Genomic DNA, 20,888 nt, shown 5'->3' on the forward strand with positions numbered 1-20,888 from the left:
TAAATGTCAATCACCTACATAATGTATTTATTGTATGGGGAGAGAAGCTCCACTTCCAGAAGATAGGGGGATTGAACGCTTTAAAACAGGGGAAACTTGCCTCTACATTGCAGGTGATTACTAAAGAAATGACAATTGCCTCTCCACTGGGTGTTCTGGGCACTAAGAGTCACTAGCACCCCTATAAATACACTGACATGGGTACCCCTTTTGAAAGAAGCGAATCTTACTTGAAGGGTCATTATATTGGTGAAAATGAAACTACTGCTGATCCAACCAGCAGTACTAGTTGTACAACCTAGCTGTGTAGCCAACGCTGCTGATTGGATCAGCAGCAGTTTCCCATTTGGACCAGCAGTGCTTTAACTCCATTCAGGGCTTAAAGTGATTGTAAATCCTAGCGTTTGTGAAATACTAGGATTTACCATTGGAAAAAATAAAGAGGACTTTCATTCATGAAGTATAAAACACTTCATGCTGAAAGCTCCTTTATTTGTTGGAAGCGTTCGCTGCACTGAGCTGCTCAGGCAGCCCACGGCAGAATGCTATTTTGCTGAGAGGTGAAGTTTCCACCACTCAGCCAATAGCCGTGCAAGCTATCTGGCTTGGCACCCGTTGGAACGCACGGCTATTGGCTAAGGAGGTGGAAACTTCACCTCTCAGCAAAATAGCACTAATACTAATAATACTAATAAAAATAAGTTATCTATATTTCTAGAAGTGCTATGTGCTACAGTATATTTGTGGTGTTCATTTTACCTTAATAGACACAGCAAAGCAGCAGTTAAAGGGACAGTCAAGTCCAAAAAAAAAAACTTTCATGATTTAAATAGTGCATGCAATTTGAAACATCTTCCCCTTTTACTTTTATCACCAATTTTACTTTGTTCTCTTGGTATTCTTAGTTGAAAGCTAAAACTAGGAGGTTCATATGCTAATTTCTTAGACCTTGAAAACTGCCTCTAATCTGAATACATTTTGACCACTAGAGGGCATTAGTTCACATGTTTCATATAGATAACATTGAGCTCATGCACGTAAAGTGACCTAGGAGTGAGCACTGATTGGCTAAACTGCATGTCTGTCAAAAGAACTGAAATAAGGGGGCAGTCAGCAGAAGCTTAGATACAAGATAATTACAGAGGTAAAAAGTATATTAATATAACTGTGTTGGTTGTGCAAAACTGGGGAATGGGTAATAAAGGGATTATCTTTCTTTTTAAACAACAAAAATTCTGGGGTTGACTGTCCCTTTAAATGTGACACTATACTGTAGTGGAAAAGGCAGAAGCAGATACACATTGTTGCAAGCTTCTGTCTGCCACTTTCATACTCAGAGCTCTGCAACCTTTAATTCTCTCTCTCTCCCTGTGCACGTCAGAAAAGCACTGAGTGAGACAAACTTTACTACTAGCTGCTGATGTGCAAACATGGAATGTCGTCACCTCTGTTGAAGAAAAATACTGGGACAAGTATGTAGATCGATAACACTGGGAAAGAAAGACAGCCTTTTGATGTGCACCTCTCCTGGTTCACACTAAAGAAGACTGCTTGGTTTGCCTTGTGGTTGTGCCTGGCCTTTTAGGTGTCATCTGCTCTAGGTGGTGCAGTGGGTAAGAAAAAGAAACAGCACACTTCCACAGCTGATGTTCATGTGCGTCTTCTGTCCTCCATTATTAATCCCCTAGATATCAAGCAAGCTTGGTGATCCCCATTATCAGCACATATGTTACAGTGCAAAGGATGTCCACATATGGTTATTAAAACTAAAGTGCTTAAAACTGTCCAATCACTGATTGATTTATTTATGTTTGTGCTTGATATAATGTTATCTCTCTGGTCCCTGTTGTTGCGTTTGTACAGTTGACATAAATCTGTTGTATTAAATGAGAAGCGTATTATTCTATTACGCTACACAAAGTATATCCATGATATGGCCCTCCAGTGCTATTTTATGTGACCCTTATTTTCTACTTCCCTCATATATTTGTGACTTAGCCACAGAAACATTTTACATCAATTTCTGTCTGTAATTATGTTCTTCAAAAGTTATGTAACTGTTCCTATTATCATATTGCTATCAAATATGCTGTCACTTTATGTATGAATCGTAATAGTGAAGCATGTTGCTTCTCATTACTTCTTCAGTAATTGTTCCCATTTGCATTAGTGTGAGATTGTACTACTTCATTACAGCCAGCTCATTCATATCTCACTTTTAGGAACACGTGTGTGTGAGATTATATATATATATATATATATATATATATATATATATATATATATATATATATATATATATATATATATATATATATATATATATATATATATATATATATATATATATATATATATATATACACACACACATACATACATACATACATACACATACATATATACACATATATCTATATACCGATACCAAGTATTTGCATGAGTACTTGTACTCATGCAAATGCACCGATACTTAAACCGATACCTTCACTTCCTACCCATATTGCTATCTTGTGGCGTTTTTTCAAACTGCATGCTCCCATTTCATTTTAAACTGGAGTGGAGACTAAACTAAAAATTACAACAACTTGACTCCGTTCACAAGGAGTGTGAACTGAATTCAAAAAATATGCTTCTATGCACTGTATGTGGAAAACATCTTATAAGTTCATACTATCAACACAGTACCTTTAATTATATTAAAAAATAACCTTTATTGAGTATTACTAAAATGACAGCAAAATTACAATGGTATCTGCTGCCTGCGCTTGAGCTTAAAAACACATCTTCAAGATGTTTGGGTAATGACTTTAATAAATAGGTGGTATAAAGGGTAAGACCCTGGGTAGAGTAGAAACTTTAACACTATTTTAGAAAAATTATGATAGCCTTATACTGGCTTGTCTAAGCAGGTTCTTATGCTAAAGTGATCTATAATCCTCAGTAAAGTGAGTCTGAACTTTGTGGAAGCGTATGGGAAACGCAGTGTCAGGGGTTCCCTTAATTTTTAATGTTGTTAATATCTAATTAAACATTTTATAAGTAATAGCTTAAGGTGGATTAATAATTTATCTGGCGCAGCCGGTGCCTTTCTGCTGCTGATTTAGCCTATGGATTTAATGTTAATCGGAGTAGTATGGTGGCTCAATAATTACTTAGTATAATAGTTACTCCAAACATTCTTAGTTCACAAGCATAGCGGTAACATAAAAGGTTGCTTCAGCTATATAGCTAAGGTAATTAAAAGGTAAACTGGGTAACGATAACCAAAAGGCAATAAAAGTCACCCAGTATAGCGGTAACTACAAGGTAATATCTGCTATATAGCTGCGGTAACTAAATGGTTAACATTGTATGCAATAGTGGGCAAACATAAGTTTTTTTGACAACCTAATAGAAAACTAGCAGTGTTAAAACGACGGATGTTAATTCACATACTTTGAGATTCCGGTCACCCAGCATTTATTGAAACCGCAGTAAATAAGGATACTAGAAGGGGTAATTTAAGGTAATAGACCGAGAAACACTAATAAGTAAGTGCTAGTATACCAAGCAAATAGCGGCTACTTATAGGCTTATATTATAAAGCATAGGGTTGATCTTAATATTCAAACAGCCAATTGTACCTAACGCTTTAAAACACGCTAGATAAGTTCTGTTTGTCCCAAGACTTCTCACAATGGTTTAAACAATAAAGATTGCTTCAATACATTTTCGATGAAACACTAGTAAGTATTTTTCGCACCATAAGACGCACCTGACCATAAGACGCACCTAGTTTTTAGAGGAGGAAAACAAGAAAAAAAATATTCTGAATCAAATGGTGTAGTAAACTATTTAATAAACTATAACACAATAATAGAACAGTCAACAGGGGAATAAAGAACCATCATCAGTGTCATTAACAAAGGAAGAGAGACTTTAAGCTTTTAAGTACTTTTCTAGTCTGTGTACCCCAAGAACTCTGAATCGCTAGAGTCAGAATTTAAGAAGCTGAGATCACAAACATCACTTTCTTCATCTTCAGCTAAGAAATCATCTTCGGTTCCATCCAAAGCATTGCTAATGCCACATTTTTTGAATGACTGTACAACGATTTCCTCCACTGAGTGCCATGATGTTTTCACCCATTCACAAACTTGAGTGATAGAGGGCCTCTTCATTCGTCCAGTAGGTGTCAGATCATGATTACCAGCAGCCATCCATTTGTTCCACTCTTCTCGCATAAAGACCTTAAATGGTTTGTTAATTGAAACGTCAAGAGGTTGCAGCTGGCTGGTAAGACCTCCCGGAATTACAGCTAGATGAGTCTTTACTTCTTTAAAGCACTTTTTTGTAGTTTCGCTAATATGTGCTCTAAACTGGTCAAGCACTAATAAGGCCGTTTTTTTCAGAAGCCCTCCAGGACGTTTGCACCACACTTTTTCAAGCCATATTCTCATTCCATTTTCGTCCATCCATCCTTTCTCATGAACATGTACAACAACTCCTCTTGGAATCACTTCTTTTGGAAATGTTTTCCTTTTAAAAATTAACATGGGTGGCAATTTGGTGCCGTCTGCACAGCAAGACAACACAACCGTGTAATGGGTTTTCTCATGTCCGGAGGTTTTCACGGTGATAGTTTTGGCACCTTTCAGATCAACAGTCCTATTAGATGGCACATCAAAGGTTAGCGGGACTTCCTCCATATTCCCAATCTGGCCAATTTCAAACTCATTTTTTTCCTAGCTTCAATTACAAATTTATGAAAAGACAGAATCTTATTTTCATATTCTTCTGGCATTTTTTGCGCAATTCTAGTTTTGGTGCGCATAGCAAGGCCACATCGCCTCATAAACCTGTAGCACCATGATGGTGATCCAGTAAAATCATGAATGCCATTCTCTACAGCAATGCGTTTGGCTTCATATATTATCATTTTTGTAGAGACTGATAAGCCATTATTCCGGTGATGTGTGATCCATTCTTTCATGGTCACGTCTAACTGTGGCCACTTTGCAGCATGCCCACGAAAAGTGTGCTTACTTTTATTCGCTTTTTGCAGCTGATCCTCCTGTTTTCTCCACTCTCTTATTTTTTCAGTTGGAGGTGGCCCAAAATGTCTCTCTGCTGCTCTGTTTCCATGCTCCTTTGCATATTTTACTACCTCTAGTTTAAAAGGAATCTTATATGCTATTATTTTCTGCTTTATCATCTTTGTACCGGTATGTACGGGGGAGGTTTTCTGCAAGAAAATACAGTGATGAAAAAACTGTCAGTAACACACACACATTCGCTCCATAACACATGTACACACTGTGATTGTGTTTGGTGAATAGTAGAGTTTTATGGAGGCTTTTAAAGTTTGAAATGAAATACGGTACCGCAAAGAATCTTGGATTTACCGTATACCGTACATACAGTAGATTTTGACTTCTGGAATATACGGTAGTGCGCTACGGTGAGGATACATTTTGCCGCCCCCGACCCGCCATGATTACCTGTACATACCATCCCCATTGCTAGTTAAAGGGATATCAAACACCATTTTTTTCTTTTATGATTCAGACAGAGCATGCAATGTTAAGCAAATTTGATTATCAATTTTGTTTCTTCTCTTGCTATCTGTATTTAAAAATTAGGACTGTAAGGTTAGGAGTTGTCTCATTTTTGGTTCAGCACCTGAGTAGCTCTTCCTACCGTAATTGTTACCCTAACCCTAATAACCTACCGGTAAACCCTAACCCTAATAACCTAAACCCGAACCCAAACCCTAATAACCTAAAACCCTAATCCCTAAACCTTAACCCCAAACCCTACGTAACTCTAAACCCTAACCCTAATAACCTAAACCCTAACCCCAACCCTTACCCTAAACTCAACCCTAACCCAAACCCTAACCCCCAACCCTAAACTCAACCCTAACCCAAACCCTAACCCCTAAACTCCAACCCTAACCCCTAAACCCCAATCCTAAACTCAACCCTAAACCCAACCCCAACCCCCAACCCTAACCCAAACCCCCAACCCTAAACAAGAATATTCATATCACACACTGTAGTAGTGTATGATCGGTGGATGATGCTGAAATGCACCTTAAGGGTATGAAATAGGGAGAAGTGTATGTGTTACGGTACTGTTGGGTCCTCTGTGTTGTGCCGGTCATGTGACACACTCCCTTCTGCTAGGGTAGCTGACAGAACTTGCCTCCGGACTGTCCAATTTTGGCCCCATATGCAAAGCAGGTCAGTTTATTGGAGCTTATTAAAATTGAAATCCATAGTGGCAAAAGACATCCAGCATGTCCGCCGGATCAGCAGACATGCTGGATGTTTTATGCCACTATTGATTTCAATTTTAATAAGCTAGGTACGGTAATCAACTTTAAATACGGTACCTAGATTTATTTCAAACAACTTCCATTACCTCCATCCAGACCGGTATTCATGATAAATCCATTTAAAGGATTCATGGCAGGCAGACACAAAATGAGAGGACAACCTGCCATGAATCCTTTGAATGGATTTATCATGAATATCGGTCCGGATCGAGATAATAGAGGCTGTTTGAAATAAAGTTGGCTCCAATTGCCCGTTTGTTTTTCACTGAACATGAGGGGGGGGGCCAATCCTCTCACCTGTTGCTTTTCAGAGTACTACGGTAGCTGCAGATCCCCGGGGCTTTACAGCTTCCGGTTCACTCAGTTCAGCCCCCAGGCAATTCAGGATGATCGCCAGCTACAGTAAAAGTAAGACTCTACCTGAGCCACCCCCCAGACTGAGGCCTATAACACCCGGAGTAGGCGGAGAGGGGAACCGGTCTTTACTGACCATCGGCAGCAACCAGTCAAATCTGCTAGTAAGCCAGAGGGGATGCACACCTAGGAGACTTTGGAAGGTGCCGAGACAGAAAGGCGTTCGCAACAACTGGCGATATACCCCAGCAGCCAAGAGCACTACACCGCAAGCTCTGCACTCATCTACATCAGCGGTATTCCTGAGACACGGACCCCCAACCGAGAGCGGAGTGACCGGCTTGGGCAAGCAGCAGCGGTGAGACAGTGGGGAGGAGGCGCCATCTTAGGCTTACACAGTACCGGTAAGTGCGCAACGCTCCGCTACCACATTCAGGGGTCCAAGTAGAAGCCAGCAATCTAGTAATATAGGAAAGTGCTTTACTGGTCTTAAAAACACTATACAGCACACCATTAGTAAGTAAGCAACGCTTGCTACCCGGTACCAGCCTAAAAATGCAAGCACAGGGCCTGCATTCGCACCATAAGACGCACAGACATTTCTCCTTACTTTTGAGAGGGAAAAAAAGTGCGTCTTATGGTGCGAAAAATACGGTAATTCAGCCTCATACATATTGTCATCCAACAAACTAAATGGCTACATATTATCAGCAGTAGTTGCTATTTTTTTTAGATACACTTTAAAGGAGCATACATAAATAAAGGACTGCATAATTTAGCATTTCTAGTATCACTGAGGATATCCTGATTATTAATATCAGTATAGCCAATCAGAGCCTCTATTAGGCAGATGTTACAAGATAATACAATTTTGTATATGTGCTAAGACTCCTTTAAATGCGAGAAACTGTTAGTTGATAGCAAGTCATTATCCGGCCAAGACAGATATATAGAACACAAGGTTCAGACTCACTTTACTGAGGATTATAGATCACTTTAACATAAGAACCTGCTTAGACAAGCCAGTATAAGGCTATCATATTTTTTCTAAAATAGTGTTAAAGTTTCTACTCTACCCAGGGTCTTACCCTTTATACCACCTATTTATTAAAGTCATTACCCAAACATCTTGGAGATGTGTTTTTAAGCTCAAGCGCAGGCAGCAGATACCATTGTAATGTTGCTGTCATTTTAGTAATACTCATTAAAGGTTAAATTTTAATATAAATAAAAAGGTACTGTGTTGATAGTATGAACTTATAAGATGTTTTCCACATACAGTGCATAGAAGCATATTTTTTTAATTCAGCTCACACTCCTTGTGAACTGAGTCAAGTTGTTGTAATTATTGAATTAATGCTTAAAGCACTGCTCCCAAAGCAAGACCTAATTACTAGAGTATTACTCCAATTCAAGGTCTCCAGGGAGATTATCACTGATTATATCCCAACACAGTAAGAAATCTATATAAAATTGGGGATATATTTGTTTTTCTTTTGTTTTCCTTCTTTTCTCATTTAAACTAAAAATTGTTTACTACTGTTCTGCCAATACAAATTGCTGTTATTTGTATTATTGTAGGAGAGATCACTGTACCTCGTTCAGACAAACCCCTGAAGTACTGGGCAGTTAGTAAACAGATTTCCAGCTCTGGCTAAAATGGGCCATAAATATCTTTCTGCCCCATGCAGTAGTGTGGAAAGTGAAAGACTGTTCAACTTAGAGCCGAGCATCCCTACAAATGTCAGATTTATGTTATACTGTTTTAAACCCATACAACCCAATTGCATCACCCCTTTAAATTTAATATTTTATTGTAATATTTTTTATTTATAAACATGTTCAGTGAACTTTGTAACAAATAAAACTGTTTTAATATATATATATATATATATATATATATATATATATATATATATATATATAGTGAGTGTACAGAATAACCGTGTAAATTTGCTGTCCCCTCAAAATAACTCAACACACAACCATTAATGTCTAAACCGTTGAAAACAAAGTGAGTACACCCCTAAGTGGAAATGTCCAAATTGGGCCCAATTAGCCATTTTCCCTCCCCGGTGTCATGTAACTTGTTAGTGTTACAAGGTCTCCGGTGTGAATGGGGAGCAGGTGTGTTAAATTTGGTGTTATTGCTCTCACACTCTCTAATACTGGTCACTGGAAGTTCAACATGGCACCTCATGGCAAAGAACTCTGAAGATCTGTAAAAAAAGAATTGTTGCTCTACATAAAGATGGCCTAAGTTTTTTAGAAGATTGCCAAGACCCTGAAACTGAGCTGCAGCACGGTGGGCAAGACCATACAGCGGTTTTACAGGACAGGTTCCACTCAGAACAGGCCTCACCATGGTTGACCAAAGAGGTTGAGTGCACATGCTCAGCATCATATCCAGAGGTTGTCTTTGGGAAATATACGTATTAGTGCTGCCAGCATTGCTGCAGGGCTTGAAGGGGTGGGGGTCAGCTTGTCAGTGCTCAGACCATACGCCGCACACCATCAAATTGGTCTACATGGCTGTCGTTCCAGAAGGAAGCATCTTCTACAGATGATGCACAAGAAAGCCTGCAAACAGTTTGCTGAAGATAAGCAAACTAAGGACATGGATTACTGGAACCATGTCCTTTAGTCCATTGAGACCAAGATAAACTTATTTGGTTCAGATGGTGTCAAGCGTGTGTGGCGGCAACTAGGTGAGGAGTTCAAAGACAAGTGTGTCTTGTCTACAGTCAAGCATGGTGGTGGGAGTGTCATGGTCTGGGCCTGCATGCATGAGTGCTGCTGGCACTGGGGAGCTACAGTTCATTGAGGGAACCATGAATGCCAACATGTACTGTGACATACTGAAGCAGAGCATGATCCCCTCCTTTTTGAGACTGGGCCACAGGGCAGTATTCCAACATGATAACAACCCCAAACACACCTCGAAGACCACCACTGCCTTGCTAAAGAAGCTGAGAGAAAAGGTGATGGACTGGCCAAACATGTCTCCAGACCTAAACCCTATTGAGCATCTGTGGGGCATCATCAAATGGAAGGTGGGGGAGTGCAAGGTCTCTAACATCCACCAGCAAAGTGATGTCATGGAGGAGAGAAGGACTCCAGTGGCAACCTGTGAAGCTCTGATGAACTCCATGCCCAAGAGGGTTAAGGCAGTGCTGGAAAATAATGGTGGCCACACAAAATAGACACTTTGGACCCAATTTAGACATTTCTACTTAGGGATGTACTCACTTTTGTTGCCAACGGTTTGGACATTAATGGCTGTGTGTTGAGCTATTTTAAGGGGACAGCAAATGTACACTGTTATACAGGCTGTACACTCACTACTTTACATTGTAGCAAAGTGTCATTTCTTCAGTGTTGTCACATGAAAAGAAAATATTTACAAAAATGGGAGGGGTGTACTCAAATATGTAACACCTGTACAACCATAAGAATTTCTAAATCATTCCTACATTAATACATTGTGCTCACTTTCCCTAGGATTATATTCTTGGTTTGTGTACAAGCCATAATAAGGGACATGGAACGCAAATTTCTTCTTTCCTGATTCAGATAGAGCATGCAATTATAAGCAACTTTCTAATTTACTCCCATCGTCCTTTTTTCTTCATTATCTTGCTATCTTTATTTGAAAAACAAGAATGTAAGTTTAGAAGCCGGCCCATTTTTGGTTCACTTCCTGGGTTGTGCTTCCTGGCTAAATGCACCCACCGTTAAACAAGTGCTGTCCAGGGCTGAACCAAAAACTGGCTGGCTCCTTATCTTCCTTTTTCAAATAAAGATAGCAAAAGAACGAAAAAATAATAATAGGAGTAAGTTAGACAGTTGCATGCTCTATCTAAATCAGGAAAGAAAAAATGTGGGTTTAGTATCCCTTTAAGCATTTTCTTAATTCTGCCCCACACCATAGATGCTCTCATACCTACAATTCTTGCTTGTGTGCCCTCTACAACTTTGTAGTAAATAATGAATTTATTTTGAAGCAATAACATTCCAACTAGCACTTTAATCATGATCAAACAATTTAATCATTTAGTACAATACATAAATATTATAGGTTTAAAATGCGTCAGTATATTCATGGACACATAGCCTAAACAAAAAAAAAAAAAAAAAAAATGTGGTTTGGTTTACTACTGACATTGTTTCTTGGATATTATGCACTAATACACATGGAATCCCAATACTACCAAAAGTAACCAAATTAATTGTGGAATTATTTGAGTAACCACAATAATAGCAAATGAATTAGCCATGGTATTCACCAGTTTTTCATAACATGCAATTCAATATAAAATTAATTTGATTATATATGTAAATTTGTATGTTAAAAACCTTGGAGGCGATGAGTTAGCAGTCAGCAGTGTGATATTTACACACAAACATATACTCACACATGTGCATCCATAAATACACATTAAATCATTTATATAACCAATTATGGTGGGTTGCTGCAAAAATATTTGAGGATATACCGGTGTATATCACATTTACATAAACTGTATTACGCCCCAAAACACAGACTGACCTCTAGCCTCTCGGTCAGCTCCCTCTGCATTTCCTCATAGCGTCGGCTCATGTCCTGGTTCCTCTCCAGCAGAGCCTTCCCCATCCTGGCTGCCAGCACCAGATTCTTCTCCTTCTGTCTGATGACAGAAAGCAACTCGGGCTCCTCCCCCGACTCGACAGCATCGCTCTCCCCCGAATACTCCTCTCCCTCTGCGGCGAGCAGCACCAGCTCCTCATCCAGCTCCAGCTCTCCCCGGCACAGTTCTGCCGAGGCTGGAGAGGTTGCAGGGAGATCTGACAGCAAACTAATAGGAAACTCCATTAGGCGCTGTCCAGGCCTGATGGTGCTGATTCTGCGAGCTTCTCGCATACAGCGCAAGGGACCCCAGAGACTAATATTCACCCCACCCTGCACAGAACCCAGTGCTTAACACTGACCTAATGCGTAATAAATACACAAATTCGAACAAACTCCGCAAATCATCAACTACATCTAATAGACAAACGGCACAGCCAACTAGAAGGATAAATAGCCTAGAAATCCTAATGTCATCAATGAGTAATAAATATCGTATCCAAAAACCTAGATAATCTAATTAATACTGCCAAATTTCTTCTACAAATGAAGGATAATTACCATTAACTAGCAAACGTGCTAGCAAGGGCGAGAGACTATTAAATTAATGTAAAAACGCACTTAACCTGGATATGCCTCTTAAGGTAACCTTAAACTAACCTAAACGCCACATTCTCTAAAGCCATCACGTCTGACCAGAAATAACATTGGTTACTAATGTTGGATAAATAACACTGACGAGTCTTTGCCCCTTACTAGCCAAGACTAGATATAGCTTAACAAATACACCTTGTAACCAGTGGAAAGTACTATAATCAGTGCTTAACACTGAGTAAAAAGACACCAGTACCCCTAAATGGTGTCTAAGGTTGTGCTGACCCACAAAGTGAAATGTACGTTACCTGGACAAAAGCTTCCCCAATCAAATTAAGGGGAATATAATAGAATACGCCATGCTACCCACATATTTTGCAATACAACACTTACCTGTGATCAACGTGACCAACCTAACTATCCAACATAGCAATCACCCAACTAACTAGGATCATAAGCACTGAAGCTTATCACCCAGCTAACTAGGTTTAATTCTATTACCAACCAATATGTGATTAATCCGATCACCTCACTTATCACCCATCCAATTAGCACCAAGTCGATTTATCTTACTTGCCACCAACTTGTATGGAATTAATCCCAACCAATGTTACACAACTAACTGGTACCAACACAAAAATACTCTTCCCTACGATCCTTCAAAATGGTATCAGCTCAAATAACCGGATCTATAACCCGTCTGCACGTTACTAAATACAACTTAACTGGGCTAAATAACACGGGTTGGACCTGCTACTGCACCACTAAATGCTACACACACCCAATGGGGTATCAAAACCACTAGCTAGAATCAATCCAATCTTCACGCGCCCGAGCCCTTCTCACCCCGACCCCCTCCCCCCGATCCCCAGCTTGTATCCCGTTTCCCCCGGGACGTACAGCTTCAGTATCCCCAAGCCCCTATGCCCCGGGTTGCACTGCGCTCTCTCTGCCCCTTAGCGCGGCGCACCCCCGCACCCATCTCTGCAAGAGCCGAGCAATGCGTGCGCAGCGCCGTGACGTCTACAGCACCTGTTCAGTGGAGCACTGTGATTGGCTGAGAAGCCTTGCCCGATCAGCTTTGCTTCCCACCTACTCACACCTCGCTAGGACCAGTTCAGATGGTAGTTATGATGTGCTGTCTATCCCCAGCCTGTAAGCTCTCCAGTCTTCTTTAAGGATTGAGCTGACGTTGGCACAGTACCAATATGATGCTTTCCCCTTGTAACAGCAACGCTATCCTCTGGAAGGTCACCACACGCCTGTCTCGTTAAAACACAGAGCAAATCTGTCTGGTACCCATGATGTTTAGCTTCTTAAATGCCAATAAGGGCTGAAGCACATTGCCTAACAGTCCCTTGCATGATTCTTCTCTGTAATAAAATGCGACGCTAATGTAATTTCAATAAATAATATTTTAATATAATAATATTTTACTGTGAGCTTAATTTGTTCAATAAATGTGTTCACAAAACAAATTAGTCTTTATACGCGAGAACCCCAGTGCATGGTGTTAATGTTACACTAGAGGGCGCTGTGCATACTTTGGATTTTTTAACATGGAAAACCCATCTAGAGTAGACAGAAACGACATTTTTATTTTGGGCAAATATTCATATAATTTTAAATGGATTGCACCTATTTGGTTAAAAAAATTATTTCCAGGTATATATAAATAAAAGTAATAATATATGGGTTGGAATACTTTACAGACATGGATATTTGGTCTACGAACTTAATTAGATGCGGAAGGAGGTACAATGAGTCACCGGAGGTGACGTTTTAGCAGGCGTTTTGTATTTGAAGTTGATGGCGGTAAGGACAGTTGAGGTAAGTACTATTATTGAATGATAATTATTTTATAAAGCTTTTGTTTGCAAAAAATGACTTTGGATGTGCTTGAATTGTATCTTTTCCCGACATCTCGACCATACACTGTCAGCACGATGACACAATGGTAATGGTATATGAAGTGACAAGGGACACACCTACATAGGCGAAGCATTATATGGATCACTAAAGCAGAACTGTCAAGTCTCACTATAAGATAGTGTGATACACAGGCTAAATGATCTAGTTTTACAATACATTATTTCCTCCATATAGATTATGCACAGATCTCCCCAAATTTTTATATTATTTACCCCTAATTCTATGTACAATAACAGCTTATTTTGTTCACTTGTCTTGGGTTCATGAGTGACCATTCTTTCTTCTTTTTATTTTGCTCTAATACTCAAATTCACTTTTATTTTGGAAGATACCTTAATATTATATACACTCTTACCATATTATAAACACATATAGGTCGGTCCAAAAGTGGTCACTGTTTACTAACTAGGGGATTTTTTTGAAGGATAATATTAAAAAGAAAATAACAGGTATTTCATATTTATGGTATTTTCACTATTCTATAAAGTAAAGGTTTATTTGCTTTCTGTTTTTCTTTTCAGTGTAATGTTATGTGATATATTATGATGATGTAACTTTTATTTTGCATTGAAGAAGCAAATATCATTTGTCATTGTATTTGATATACCTCAATAAAAAAAAGAAAATCCTTGCTTATTAACCTTTGGTACTCCAAAGGGGTATATCAGATTCATTGTATCACTGAAATGAGTTTCCTCAGTGCCTTTTAAAGGGACAGTCTGCTCCAAAAATGTTATTGTTTAAAAATATAGATAATCCCTTTGTTACCCATTCCACGTTTTTGCACAGCCAACATGGTTATATTAATACACTTTTTACCTCTGTGATTACCTTGTATCTAAGCCTTACATTTTAGCCAATTAGTGCAGTACTCAATGGGCATGAGCACAATGATATCTATATGGCCCACATGAACTAACAGTCTCCTGCTGTGAAAAGCAAATAAAAAAAGCATGTGATAAGAGTCTGTCTGTAGTGGCTTAGAAACAGGCAGACATTTATGACAAGGAAGTTGGTTTCTTATTCAAGCTGTTTCTTATTTGTGAAATTCTATTAATTATTCATGGAGGTTGGTTTCTTATTCATTTTTTTTGTCAGACTGCTTTAAATTGACTTTAAAATAAAAATATAGGTTTTATTTAAATAATAATATGATTCATATAATGTAGTTACACAGAGGTGGAATCCCTTTATACAACAATTGAATATACAAACTAGAAAAAAGGGCATATGTTGGCACCAATACAAATATTACTATTTTGAATAAGTAACAGATATTTTCATAGGGTTAATAACTATTGGGCCACTGATTTCACTATGAATATATACAGGGTAGATCCCCCTCCATGCCATGCAATTGTTTTTAGCCTGGCCCAATGTTTTTTTGGGCACATACATTGATGCCAACCCTGGCATAGGTCACATAATTCTCATTTTTGAATAAGTAACAGATATTTTCAAAGGGTTAATAACCATTGGGCCACTGATTTCACTATGAATATATACAGGGTAGATCCCCCTCCATGCCATGCAATTGTTTTTAGCCTGGCCCAATGGTGTTTTTGGCACAGAAATTGATGCCAACCCTAGCATAGAAGACCTAATTCTCAATTTTGAATAAGTAACAGATATTTTCAAAGGGTTAATAACCATTGGGCCACTGATTTCACTATGAATATATACAGGGTAGATCCCCCTCCATGCCATGCAATTGTTTTTAGCCTGGTCCAATTGGTGTTTTGGGCACAGAAATTGATGCCAACACTGGCATAGGTGCTCTAATTCTCATTTTTTAATAAGTAACAGATATTTTCAAAGGGTTAATAACCATTGGGCCACTGATTTCACTATAACTATATACCCTGTATATATTCATAGTGAAATCAGTGGCCCAATGGTTATTAACCCTTTGAAAATATCTGTTACTTATTCAAAAATGAGAACAATGTCACCTATGCCAGTGTTGGCATCAATTTCTGTGCCAAAAACACCATTGGGCCAGGCTAAAAACAATTGCATGGCATGGAGGGGGGTCTACCCTGTATATATTCATAGTGAAATCAGTGGCCCAATGGTTATTAACCCTTTGAAAATATGTTACTTATTTAAAATAGTAATATTTGTATTGGTACCAACGTATGCCCTTTTTTCAAGTTTGTATATTTAATTGTTGTATAAAGGGATTCCACCTCTGTGTAACTACATTATATGAATCATATTATTATTTAAATAAAACCTATATTTTTATTTTAAAGTCAATTTAAAGCAGTCTGACAAAAAAAAAAATGAATAAGAAACCAACTTCCATGAATAAGAAACAGAATTTCACGAATAAGAAACAGCTTGAATAAGAAACCAACTTCCTTGTCGTCAGACATTTAGAGGTTTAAATATTATAAACTATATTAATATAACAATGTTGGTTGTGCAAAGCTGGGGAATTGGTAGTTAAGGCGTTGTGTATCTTTTTTTAAACAATAACAATTTTTTTGTTGACTGTCCCTTTAAATAACCCAGATATTATATTATTGCCTGGGCTGATCAGCTGCTCACCCAATGTGACTGACTAACCTGTACTTAGGTAGGGATACCCTTAAACACTTATATAAAGTAGAGATGTGCAGCCAATAATTTTTTTGTTTCAAATATTCAGGAATATTGGTTTCCCTGAATATTCGGTGGCTGCACTATTAAGTATTTGTTTTGTTTAAAATGAAACAAATACTGAATTTTAGTTAAGCATTTACATCCGTTTTTGTAATAAAAAAATGTAAAGGCTTTAAAGCTGCAGGGGAAAAGTTCACCAGTAGCTACAATACTTACTTCAACGCGCGCTGGAGACCGTGCTAACCCGATCCTTTTCTTGCCACAGCCCGGCTGTTCTAACAGCAAGCTTAATGCTCTCGGTTCCTAGGGCCTGCACTAACTTTAGCCGAGTGTGCTAAGCCTCCTGTTATTCAATAATCTGTCAAAATTGTTTCCTTTTTTTTTTTTTTTTTACTTTCTTTGTACATTCATTCGGATTTTGGTTTTTTTTAAAATGAAAACAAAAAGACAATTTTATCACAAATGCATATTTGTGACAATCAGATGCACATCCTTAATATAAAGTTTGTCCCTGGGAATGTGCCAGGTAAAGTGTATAGCATTGTGAAAAAGTGTCACAGAGACTGGTGCCAGATAAGGGCCACATCACACAGATATGTCATGGTGACATGTGCCAAGTAAAGTGTTCTACACCTAAGTGGGCCACAATGAAATTAGTCTGATAAGCTGCATATTTGATGAAGTTAGGTGCAGAAATGTGGTAACCTGAATATTACTTCTCTCATTATATATTTTTAATGGAATAGTCCAGTCAGAATTAAACTTTCAGGATTCAGATAGAGCATGCAATTTTAAGCGGCTTTCTAATTTACTACCATTATCAATTTTTCTTCGTTCCCTTGGTAATCTTTATTTGAATGTAAGCTTAGTAGCGAGCCTATTTTTGGTTCAGCACCTGGCTAGCGCTTGCTGATTAGGAACTACATTTAGACACCAATCAGAAACTGCTACCCAGGTGCTGAACCAAAAATTGGCTGGCTCCTATGCTTACATTCTTGCTTTTTCAAATAATGATTAAAAGATAAAAAAATGATAATAGAAGTAAATTAGAAAGTTGCTTAACCCCTTAACGACCGAGGACGTGCAGGGTACGTCCTCTTAAAAAAGTCACTTAACGACCAAGAACGTACCCTGCACGTCCTCGGTTTGGAAAGCAGCTGGAAGCGATCCTGATCACTTCCAGCTGCTTTCCGGTTATTGCAGGATGCCTCGATATCGAGGCATCCTGCAATAACAATTTTTGCCCCTCCGGTGCAGAGAGAGCCACTCTGTGGCCCTCTCTGCACCGGACATCGATGGCCGCATTCGTTGGTGGGTGGGAGCGTAAATGGGAGGTGGGTGGGCGGCCATCGATGGCTTCTTAGTCAGAGAGGGGGGCGGGATCGCCGGGGGCGCGCACGCGTGCACCGGGGGGGGGGGGGGGGCGCGTGCACGGGGAGGGAGCGGGTGGGAACCGCTTACACTGCAGAAACTTTTGTATATTATTGTACAAAATAATAAAAAAAAAACGTAATGGAACTCATCTAAGGGATCTGGGAGGGGGTGGGGGATTGATCTGGGGGAGCTACACTACAGAAAAAACTAAAATAAATGTAAAAAAAACATTTTTATATGCAAACTGGGTACTGGCAGACAGCTGCCAGTACCCAAGATGGCCCCCAATAAGGCAGTGGGGGGGGGGTAGAGAGCTGTTTTGGGGGGGATCAGAGAGGTTGGGGGCTAAGGGGGGATCCTACATAGCAGCATATGTAAATATGCTTAAAAAAAAAAACAACCTTTTATTTTAGTACTGGCAGACTTTCTGCCAGTACTTAAGATGGCGGGGACAATTGTGGGGTGGGGGAGGGAAGAGAGCTCTATGGGAGGGATCAAGGGGGTCTGATGTGTCAGGTGGGAAGCTGATCTCTACACTAAAGCTAAAATTAACCCTGCAAGCTCCCTACAAGCTACCTAATTAACCCCTTCACTGCTGGGCATAATTCACGTTTTGTGCGCAGTGGCATTTAGCGGCCTTTTAATTACCAAAAAGCAACACCAAAGCCATATATGTCTGCTATTTCTGAACAAAGGGGATCCCAGAGAATCATTTACAACCATTTGTACCATAATTGCACAAGTTGTTTCTAAATAATTTCAGTGAGAAACCTAAAGTTTGTGAAAAAGTTGACTATTTTTTTTAATTTAATCGTATTTGGCGGTGAAATGGTGGCCTGAAATATACCAAAATGGGCCTAGATCAATACTTGGGGTTGTCTACTACACTAAAGCTAAAATTAACCCTACAAGCTCCCTACAAGTTCCCTAATTAACCCCTGCACTGCTGAGCATAATACACTTGTGGTGTGCAGCAGCATTTAGCGGACTTCTAATTACTTAAAAACAACGCCAAAGCGATATATGTCTGCTATTTCTGAACAAAGGGGATCCCAGAGAAGCATTTACAACCATTTGTGCCATAATTGCACAAAATGTTTGTTAATGATTTCAGTGAGAAACCTAAAATTTGGAAAAATTTTACTTTTTTTTTTTATTTGATCGCATTTGGCGGTGAAATGGTGGCATGAAATATACCAAAATGGGCCTAGATCAATACTTTGGGATGTCTTCTAAAAAAATATATATACATGTCAATGGATATTCAGGGATTCCTGAAAGATATCAGTGTTCTAATGTAACTAGCGCTAATTTTGAAAAAAAGTGGTTTGGAAATAGCAAAGTGCTACTTATATTTATGGCCCTATAACTTGCAAAAAAAGCAAAGAACATGTAAACATTGGGTATTTCTAAACTCTGGACAAAATTTAGAAACTATTTAGCATGGGTGTTTTTTGGTGGTTGTAGATGTGTAACAGATTTTGGGGGTCAAAGTTAGAAAAAGTGTGTTTTTTTTCCATTTTTTCCTCATATTTTATAATTTTTTTTTACTGTAAATTATAAGATATGATGAAAATAATGGTATCTTTAGAAAGTCCATTTAATGGCGAAAAAAAACGGTATATAATATGTGTGGGTACAGTAAATGACTAAGAGGGAAATTACAGCTAAACACAAAGACCGCAAAAATGTAAAAATAGCCTTGGTCCCAAACGGACAGAAAATGGAAAAGTGCTGTGGTCATTAAGGGGTTAAAATTGCATGCTCTATCTGAATCATGAAAGTTTTATTTTGACTAGACTATTCCTTTAACTAATTTAAAAAAAAAAAAAAGCTTTGTGTGTTTTCTTTATTCATTTATTTATTACTGTAATAATAGATCTGTTGCATTTGCATTCAATAAAATGGATTTTAAAATAAATTCCTGAAAACAGAAAACTGTTTCATTTTAGGCTATTCATAATTGCCTATTTTTTTGTATAACTTAAAGGGACACTGAACCCAATTTTTTTCTTTCGGGATTCAGATAGAGCATGCAATTTTAAGCAACTTTCTAATTTACTCCTATTATCAATTTTTCTTTGTTTTCTTGCTATCTTTATTTGAAAAAGAAAGTTCAGAACTGTGGACAGCACTTGTTTATTGTTGGATGAATGTATCCACCGATCAGCAAGTATAACCCAGGTTGTTCATCAAAAATGGGCCGGCATCTAAACTTACATTCTTGCTTTTCAAATAAAGACACTAAGAGAATGAATTACATTTGCTAATAGGAGGTAAATTAGAAAGTTGCTTAAAATTGCACGCTCTCTGTATCACAAAAGAAAAAAAATTGGGTTCAGTGTCCCTTTAATAATAATTACGTGTTGCAGTTGTGGTACTTAGGGCAAACAGTTATGCCAGTAAGGTTACTATTGAATAAAAGTTGAGAAACAATGTATTGTCTCTTCTTCATAGATCAGCAACAGGTTCAATTTATTTTTTCTTTCTTACATTTTTAAACTATGTAATACACTTGTCAACAAAATATAATTTTTTAAATATTTTCTAGTGTATCATACATATATTCATTTAAAAAAGGAAAAACCGTAAATGGATAGTCTTCAAAATGAACATGGTGGTCCTAGAATTTAGTTCTGCACTGTCGCAGCTGTGTAGTATAATAAGCAGATATCCCAATGTATAAGACATAGATAAAACCAAATCCATACCTATATAATACTGCGTCCATTGTAACAGATCAGTTCTTCTAATCAAACATTGCCCAAAGGATGATGGGGTACGAGGAAAGGTAGAAGTATACGATCTTACAGCATAGGGTATGCTAGGCTGAGAAGTAGGAGGAGCTGGTAGAGGAAGCAGAAAAAAGGAAGAGAAGAATGGAAGAAAGAAGTTGAGGAGAAAAAAAGAAAAAGGATAGAGTGAAAAAAAGAGGGTAGGGGAGGGTATGCATTTCTTAAAGCTCTAGAGGTGTTGTCTACTAAAGTATCGGGTTCGGAAGAAGAGAGTACAACAGGTTAAATTTCTGAGGTGTAAGCTGAGAGTCTTGAGTTTGTCCTTTCTTTTTATAAGCAGAAAATGCATATGTAATTAAAGTAA

At 38.4% G+C, this 20,888-nt stretch overlaps 2 protein-coding genes across 2 annotated transcripts in view; one reads left to right on the forward strand and one right to left on the reverse strand.

Annotated features, from left to right (window-relative positions):
- BICDL1 (BICD family like cargo adaptor 1) overlaps nt 1-12,711 on the reverse strand; it is a 261,541-nt gene extending 248,830 nt beyond the window's left edge. Inside the window, exon 1 of the mRNA XM_053702062.1 lies at nt 11,226-12,711. Within this exon, the coding sequence (XP_053558037.1) occupies nt 11,226-11,576 (351 nt within the window). The 5' untranslated portion in view covers nt 11,577-12,711. The remainder of the gene's footprint in view (nt 1-11,225) is intronic.
- Nucleotides 12,712-13,003: 292 nt separating this feature from the next.
- CIT (citron rho-interacting serine/threonine kinase) overlaps nt 13,004-20,888 on the forward strand; it is an 839,833-nt gene continuing 831,948 nt past the window's right edge. Inside the window, exons 1-2 of the mRNA XM_053702064.1 lie at nt 13,004-13,272; nt 13,589-13,706. The gene's annotated coding sequence lies outside the window, so the exon portion shown is untranslated. The remainder of the gene's footprint in view (nt 13,273-13,588; nt 13,707-20,888) is intronic.

This window comes from Bombina bombina, chromosome 2 (assembly GCF_027579735.1).
Source record: "Bombina bombina isolate aBomBom1 chromosome 2, aBomBom1.pri, whole genome shotgun sequence".
Taxonomy (NCBI): Eukaryota; Metazoa; Chordata; class Amphibia; order Anura; family Bombinatoridae; genus Bombina; species Bombina bombina.